This window comes from Merops nubicus, unplaced genomic scaffold (genome assembly GCF_000691845.1).
Source record: "Merops nubicus isolate BGI_N331 unplaced genomic scaffold, ASM69184v1 scaffold15173, whole genome shotgun sequence".
Classification (NCBI taxonomy): Eukaryota; Metazoa; Chordata; class Aves; order Coraciiformes; family Meropidae; genus Merops; species Merops nubicus.
In genome coordinates, this window is record NW_008599685.1 from 1099 (window position 1) to 10127 (window position 9029).

General features: G+C 39.5%; 1 protein-coding gene across 1 annotated transcript; it reads left to right on the forward strand.

The window, feature by feature from the left end:
* Positions 1-3195: 3195 nt before the first annotated feature.
* Positions 3196-8735, forward strand: LOC103770223 (EF-hand domain-containing family member C2-like; the record flags this gene model as incomplete). The annotated part of the gene is made up of 4 exons (XM_008937476.1): positions 3196-3419; positions 6272-6523; positions 8158-8268; positions 8597-8735. Coding segments are annotated over 4 exons (726 nt in total), but the record flags the coding sequence as incomplete, so codon positions are not given.
* Positions 8736-9029: the final 294 nt, after the last annotated feature.

A 9029-nucleotide genomic window follows, 5' to 3' on the forward strand; every position in this document is an offset into this window, starting at 1 on the left:
GGATGGTGGTTCAACCACTTCCCTGGGAAGCCTGTTCCAGTCCTTAACCCTTTTGGTGTAGAAGTTTTTCTTAATGCCTAACCTCAGCCTTCCCTGGTGTAACTTAATACCATTGCCGTCTGTCATTTCCAGCCTGTAAGAAGAGGCCAACACCCGACTCCCTACAACCGCCTTTCAGGTCGTTGTAGAGGGCGATAAGGTCTCACCTCAGCCTCCTCTTCTTCACGCTGAACACCCCCATTTCCCTCAGCTGCTTCTCATAAGATTTATCCTCAAGACCCTTGACCAGCTTTGTTGCCCTTCTTTGCACTCTCTGCAGAACCTCAACATCCTTCTTGTACTATGGTGCCCAAAACTGAACACAGTACTCACAATGCAGCCTCACCAGTGCCGAGTACAGTGGGACAATCACTTCTCTAGTCCTGCTGACTACACCATTCCTAATACAAGCCAGGATGCCATTGGCCTTCTTGGCCACCTGGGTACACTACTGGCTCATGTTCAGTCAGCTGTCAGTCAACACCCCCAGGTCCCTTTCTGTCCCTTTTTGCCAAGCAGCTTTCCCGCCACTCCTCCCCAAGTCTAGAGCTGTGCCTGGGGTTGCTGCAGCCCTGGTGCAGGACTCAGCACTTGGCCTTGGCTTGTTAGAGCTCATACAGTTGACCTCAGCCCATTGCTCCAGCCTGTCCAGATCCCTCTGAAGGGCCTTCCTCCCTCAAGCAGATCAACACTCCCACCCAAACTGGTGTCATCTGCCAGCTAACTGAGGGTGCTCTCAATCTCCTGATCAAGATCATTGATAAAGATGTTAAAGAGGAGCAGCCCCAGCCCTGAGCCCTGGGGACACCACTTGTGACCGGCCCCAGGCAGATGTAACTCCATTCCCCACCACTCTCTGGGCCCAGCCATCCAGCCAGTGGGGACCCAGCAGAGTGTGCGCCCAGCAGGGCCCAGGGCAGCCAGCTGTGTGATGGGGTGCTGTGGGGCACAGGATCAAAGGCTTTGCTGAAGTCAAGATAAACACCATCCACAGACTTTCCCTCATCCACCAAGTGGGTCACCTTGTCAGAAAAGGAGGTGAGGTTTGTTAAGCAGGACCTGACCTTCATGAACTTGTGCTGACTGGGCCTGATGGCCTGGTTACCCTGTCTGTAAATGTTGTGTTATGGCACTTAAGATCATCTCCTCCATGACTTTTCCTGGCACCGAGGTCTACAGACTGACAGGTCTGTAGTTCCCAGGATCCTCCTTCCTGCCCTTCTTGTAAATGGGCATCACATTAGCCAGTCTCTAGTCCATTGGGACCTCCCCAGTTAGCCAGGACTTTGGCTAAATCATGAGGAGTGGCTTAGTAAACCCATCAGCTTAATGTAGTAGCGGAAGGTATTTCATACATATTAGCCCTTAGGGAAATAAAGTGAAAATAATTTCCATGGACTAATGTAGCAATAAGGCCCTTCAAACACCAAACAAAACCACAAAGTGATATCTTTCTACCTCCTCTGCCTTTCTTTATCCTCTCTCTTCCCAGGCCTCCCTCTACCCTCACCTACCTCCCAAACAAAATAGCAGTGCTGGAAAATCATCAAACGGGACTCGATGGGAAACACTACCAGATGCATAGCTGAAGGGCACTGGAAAGAGATGCAGCTTTGTAGTACGAGACAGACTTTCAGATAATTGTGTCTAATAAACTGTTATTGTAGTAGTAGGTTAGTACTGGAACTATTTTTAGTTTTGACGTTTCTGTGTTTATTTTAGTTGTCTTAAAGTCACACCTTTTCATAATTACTGTAATTTTAAAGTTGTTAGGTATCTATGATGGCAAGGAATTATTATTATTATATGGTTGGTGGTTGCTGTCTGGTCTTAAACAGTGGGTATCTGCATTATAAAGCTGGTGTTACAGAGGTGTCTGAGTTGGTAAGCACAGGAAAGAGCCTGAGGTTGAAGACTGGGCCATTTTTTTGTTCTCTGCAGGGTATTTTCACACAACGATATTGAAGTATGGATGTGGCAAAACTTTCACAGTTGTCCTTTTGTTCTCTCATAATGATGAGAAAAAGAGTTTGGTTGCAGATACGTTGATCTGCTGTTCTTTGTGAACTCTAACTTTACTTGAAATAAAACATAGCTTGTTGTACATTCGGCTGTATACGTTTGTTTAATGTATGTGTTACATATTTGTTTAACCTGCTGAGGCTGTATCTTACATAAGCTGTTTCTAAAATACCTGTGCTATCACAAAATGATTGAGTTTAGAAGTAATATCTTAAAATAGTCTAATCCAGCCCCTCTGCTCCAAGCAAGATCAGCTAGAGCCAGACGCCCAGGGCCATGTCCAGTTGGGATTTAAGTACGCTCGAGAATAGATACTTCAAAACCTTTTTGGGCAACCTGTTCCAGTGTTTGATCACCTTCACAGTAAAAAAGTGTTTTCTTGTGTTCAGATGGAATTTTGTATCTTTAAATTTGTTCCCAGTCGCCAATTGTCCGGTCAGTGGGCACCACAGAGAAGAGCCTGTCTCAGTCTTCATGCCCTCCCATCATGTATGTATAAACACTGGTAAGGTTCCCCCTCAAGCTATCTGTGTTCCAGGCAGAACAAACCCAGCTCAGCTCTTTCAACTTTTCCTCATGTGAGAGTTGATCCAGTATTTTAATCATCAGCAGTGAGTACTTTTGAAGCATTACCCAATTCATCAATGAACAGAGTGTACAGACAAGTCTTGTCCCTCCTATGTTTTTTTTCCACAACTTCTTGTTTGGTTGGTTGGTTTTGTAAAGAAAAAATAATGATATTAATGAGTACTGGAGACAGCTCTTGCTTTTAAAAAAAAAAATCTCGTCTCGTAATAAGAAAAAAACCTAACCTGTTACGTTTGTGCCAACAAATGGGAATTTATTCCAGTGGTTTCCTGTTTGCTCCAGAGGGTGGTAATTTTCTGTATTAACTTCAGTCAAATACTAGTACTTGAGGTTCTAGAAGACCACAGCATAAAGTATTGTTAATAAAAAGGATCCTCTTACCTAATAGGTCTTTTGCTAAATGAAGGATAATTTTGTCCCATATGGCTTCATCTGCTTTGGACCTGTCAGCATTAAAAAAAAAAAAAAAAAAAAAAAGCAAGTCTGTGAAGTGATCCTTACAGCAAAGGATATTTACTCTATGAATTTATTCTAATTCTTTTACAGGAACTATTGTTCGACGGCATCGGATTCCACTTCCACCTCCTCAGCAAGATCAGTTCTATACTATAGATCATTTCAATATCAACATAGAACTAATCCTTTATGCCCGAAAATATAAGATCATAGATTGTGACCAGTTTACAAAAAATTTCTTGAGGAAGATGGGATTTAGATTAAATCCTCCTGCAGATCGTCCAGATGACCCATACACCAAAGAGCGACAAAAGGTCAGATGAGGCAGTAACAGTGAAAACTGTATTCCAATAGAAGTGCCATTGATATTAGCAATATGCATTATATAAACTATTTCTCTAATAACAAATAGAAAGTGGCTATTTCAACATCAGGAATCCAAAAAGAAAACTTGCTTTTAAAAATTTTACTCTGTGGCTCATAGTACTAACATAGTGAATTCCCCTGATGTGTTCAAACACTTTTTGAAACAGAACAACATTAATTGGTAAAAATAAAATAAACCTTTCAGTATTAAACTGCAAAGAAGAAGGAATGGCCCTATTATATGTTCTACTTATGATTTTACTTGAGCTAATTTAATAATAATAAACACTTTTAAAGTGTTTAAAGGAAGATCTAAATGGAACTGTGCTTCAAGCACATCCATGGCTTCAGCAGACTTACTTGGTCTGTTCATATGTCATCTTTCATTTCTACTCCACATGTTATTAACAGCTCTTTGCATGTGTAAAGCAAATTATTCTGCTACACAGAACCCAGAACTCTGCAGTTTTAAGACTTGTGAAGGTAGAACCTCAGGCAGGTTGAAGGTTTGAAGGCAGTTCCCTCTTTCATTGAGTATATGGGAACATCTACACACCTCCTCCAAAAAAATCTCACTTGCAGCTCCTAGATACTCTGTGGATTCACCTCTGCAGGATTTGGGGTCTTTTTTCTGGGAAGAGTAGCAGGAGTGATGTTTTCTGTAGGGAATGACAGTTTCTTTCAGTTCTGTTTTTCTTGATTAATGAGAGTGCAGTTGGCACTTTATTTTTTCTCTTGACCTGGCTCTGTGAGGACTGTGGGCCCACGATACGTGGCCTGTTGTGACAGATCTGGCCTAGTGCTCTGAAAGCAACAAATACTCCATGTATCTGTTGTGTTCAACTTAATACTCCTATCAAGAAAACTGCTGCAGCTCTCAGCAGCAAAAATGGAAGGTAATGATGGCTGAGATGTGTAGGACAACTTGCATGTCTCCGAGGTACTTTCAGGCCAACGTGTTGGTTCCATTCATTCGTACTTTCAGGCTTTTTGCAGTCCACCCATGAAAAGCAGTATTTGGAATATGTTTCCTGGTTCTGTGTAGAGGTGACTCAGGCTGACCATGGGTTGCCTTCCCTTTACTCAGGCCTTGCACACAACAGATGTGTATTGACACATGCTGAATTGTCTTGATATTAGCAGACTGTGTCAACATTATATATGGTACTGCATAACCTGCTTAGTCTATTTTTTGTTTGTAAAAACAACAAGCAAAAAGACTATTCAAGTATTACACGTGTGGCTAAAGAGAATGTAGAGGGGAAAAATGTTTGAGAAATCTGAGCATCAGAAAACAAAAAATTACTGAAATCCATGTCTTAACATTCTTATTTGTTGAGAAATTAAAGTTATCTAGCACATTCTGGCAGCTCTATGCCCTCACTTTCCTGTGACTAATTTGTGGAAGGTAATTTTTTTTATTTATTGAGGGTGGATTTCTCTGGACTGCTTTGAGCAAAATTAAATCGGTTTGCACCAGACTTCTACTACTAGATGGCCAGAAAATGAAGATATGGAGGAAAGGAAGGAATGTGATGAGACAGAAAACAGAACCAATGAAAAATGTAACAACCTCTTTAGATTCATATTTCTATGTTGTTGGAGATGATATACCATGGGTGATGATGTTATCTGTGTCTATATTTGGTTACTCACTGCATCTTCAGGGGTTAGGAAGGAGGAAAAATGATACTGGGATTGTAAAGTACCTGAGTTGTAGCATATGAACATGATGATTTCTGAACGGGAGAGAATACTGCAGATCAGCAGAGACTTTGGCAGGCAAAACTTGGTTCTGCTCTCCTTATTTTAAGATTTAGTGCTCTGACAGGACGGGCCTTTTCCCTCTCAGACTTTTAAGGCCAGAAGTTGTATCAGTGGATAACTAAAAAATTAGTCAATGTTATAAACTGCCCGTAGTCAACGATTCTTTCTGTTCAGACAATTCGGCTTACATTGCCTCATTGATGTCTATCAATGATTTTTTTTGTAGAATTTTGTAGATTAAAAGGACTGTCCCGCCTCTTTAACCCACTTTGGACATGATGGATTTCATCTTTGGAAAAACACCCTGTTCAGGTCACCATTTATCTGTGTGACTGTAACTAACAATATGTAAATGCAGCCCTCGGGTTGGATCATCATGCTGGAATCCAACTTAAAGCAGTGCTACGGGTTCTGCAGCAACCATGACTCTAGGTAGCATGTTGTCATAGATGACATCAGTTGGATATACCCTTAGTTGGAGATTTGCTATTCCTTTTGAGACCTATTGGTTAATATTGAGAGGAGAACATACATACCCAGTACCTGCCAACCGTATGACATGAATAAAAAGTTAATAAACTATGTTTTAAAGCTAAAAGAAAGAAAACACCCAAGGAAAAGTAAATAAATAATTATTTATACCATATCATCTAGAAAAAATAATTTTTAAGGAAGTAAACCAGGAAGGTTGATGCTATTTTGGAGTTGTAGTCATCTGATTACCATAGGCAATTTGCTGAAAATGTGAGCTGTACTATAAATAGTTTAACAATTCTCTGATCGGAAGGACCTTGTTGCAAGAAAAACAAGGATGAAAACAAATCCAAAATAGTTTCATCTGAGGGCACAGCAATGTTGTAAATAGTTCTTTGGTAATGGCATAAAGAGTATTTCATGTACTGTAATTGTATGCTGTTGTTTGAAAATCCTAGAAGCAGGTTCTAAGATTAGATGATATCCTAGCGTTTGATATCCCAGTTTTAAGAGCAAATAATGAAAAAGATGTTTCTCTTAATTTCTCCTTTACCTGCAGATTCTGGATAGTATGAACCCATTGCGCCCTTTTGAGCGCATTGACACTTTGAAACAATTTCTGGAGCATGATGGACACGTTTTACGTTTTTTCTGTGTGTGGGATGACCCAGAATCCATGTTTCAGGACCCACGGGAACTTGTTCTGCACTATTATTTATCTGATGATACTATCGATATAAAAGAAATTGTACCTGCGAACTCAGGCCGGGATGCAATTCCACGTTTCCTCAGAAGAGATAAGCTCCCAAAGGTGAGGAATGAAAATGTCAACTTATTTCAAATTCTTCTGCTAATTAAGAAATATTAAATGCTTTGTTTTGAAAACCCTGTATTAGGATGGTCATGATATTTAGAAAGCGTATCACAGTATTAATCATAATTGCATGACTTAGGTTTTGCACACTTTAATAAGTCCTGGGAAAAAAATAAGTTTAGGCTTGTCTTGCTGAACATAAAAGTAGAGAGAATTTAGGCAGAGAGATATCCTACGAGTCCTTTTTCCCATACTAAGGTATTAAGGTAAACATATTAATGAAGCTCTGATGTAATGGAAGTCCAGAAAATGAATTCATATTGATAGATGAAGTAATGTAAAACGGACTTTAATTCACGTTTGATCCGTATTACTTATGTTTGGAACCTTTGGAAAAGTCCAATTATAGTATCCCATAACATTACTTCTTTGTAGCAAATTTAGAGTGATTTCTTAAAATCGAGTTCCTAGGTTTGAGACCTTATGTAAAGCTAGTTAAAATCAATAGGAATCCATGAATAAGCTTTGTCAGGCCTTAATCAGGTGCTTATTCGAGAAGGCTTCTCTCAAAGAAATCTTCAAGGGATTTGAGTCCTCTGTATCCTGCCATGACTATGAAATGACTATGAAATTAACAAGCTAGACACACTTATATATTGGTCCAGACAGATGGTGGTGATAGGATAATGTCAGCTTACAAGTGGAGTAAGAAACTGAGGAATCTTTACCTTCGTTTCCTCTTAATACTGGTAATTTATTTGTGATGCCTTAGATGTATATGAGATTTTATAGTAAACACCCAATGGCAAAATATTGCACTTTGGTCACCTTGTGCGTCCTATGTTCTGAGATGCTGATTTATCAGTGGCTCTGTGTTAACAGACCCCTTCTAGCATTGAAGTGCATGTTGCAGTTTTAAGGGCTGGCTTCTTCCTCTGAATTCAGTGAAAATTTTGAGAACAGCAGCAGAGGAGATCAGCCAAAAGTTGGGTTGTCAGGGAAGGTGGTAAGACTAAACCACTTTGGTTACTCTTCATCAGCAGTTTGTTCATAATTAAAAAAACAAAAACAAAACGAAAAAAACCTAATGTGTTTGTGTATTAAGTTTGATATTACTGGGATAAATTACTATTCTAATTTTGAAACTCACGATGGAAACAAAAATACTAACATTTTTTCCAATAGAACGATGCTGACTTGAATCCTCTGTGTTTGTACCTTGGTTAGCACAGTAGGACCAACCCTGAGTGGTTCTTTTGCATGCTTTTACAATTATTACCAACCAAAATAATAGCCTTTGGAGCAGATGTTGGCAATGATGTTCTGCTTTGGGTGTGCTAACCTGTGCTTTCTGTTTACTTCCAACAAAAAGGAGACTTTACTCTTGGATACACAATAAGATTCTGAGTGTTTCTTCTGGCAGAGGTTCTGGCTTTTGACATACACACTGGCTTTTAGGTTTGGTGGTGTACCCTTTCCTTAGAAAACTCCCAAGAAATTTCTAAGAAATTTTCCCAAGAAATTACTGCAATAACAGCTAGTCTGTACAAAATCTGCTATTTCTAGGGTAACTGTGTTCTCTTCCTTCACTGTGAAAAGTATTTCTTAAGAGTTGGTCTCTTTTCTTGCAGTATGCTCCCACTGGACTGTATCAGCCAGGCACAATCACCAGTCGCACGGTTCTCAATGTGTTTGGAAACTTAGTAGGAAACAAAGGCTATTACATTTTGGACAATCGTAAGGTCGAGTATCATGGAGTGCTTCCAGCTGTTGAACGTCTTTATCGTAGTTTTTGTTATTTCTGTGGTTACTATCTACAACAAAGAGAGTTATTTTTAAAATTGTGTTGCCACTGTAGAATAGCTCAAATGAAAACTACCAAAATTTTCTGTATGCAAATCCCATGTTTCTGAAAGTGGGAAAACTTAGCATGGGGTAAAAAATACTTGCAAATGAACTACAAAAGTTATATTTTAAGTCACACACACACTAAATGACCTAAATTTTAAGAAAGGTTGTGGGATTATGAGATTTATAGAGCTGCTATATAAATGTTCCCTCCTTTATTAGACAGGAGCAGTGCGTCAAGAATTTTACAGAGACAGTGACTTGAAAATAGGGGCAGTAATTAATGTTTGGGGAAGGAAGATAATACTCTGTGATTGTGATGAATTCACTAAAGAATATTACAGGACAAAGTACGGAATTGGTAAGTACTAATACTTATCCTTTCCTTTTGAGGTTTTTTATACTTCTGAGTTTGACAGAGCTGTCTTCAAATTTTATTACTGGCAAAACATGTTCATTAAAAGCTTCAGCAATAACAATCTGTTGTAGGCTGTTAACAGCGAAGTAGTAATTTTGCAGGTGATCCAGAAGGGCTTTCTTATATGTTACTCCACTGAAAACTAACGCACAACCTACATGTTCTGTTCCTAACTGCCTCTATTTTAAAAGTTGGATGGCAAAATAGTCATATGGATAGACTGCCACTTCTCTTCTT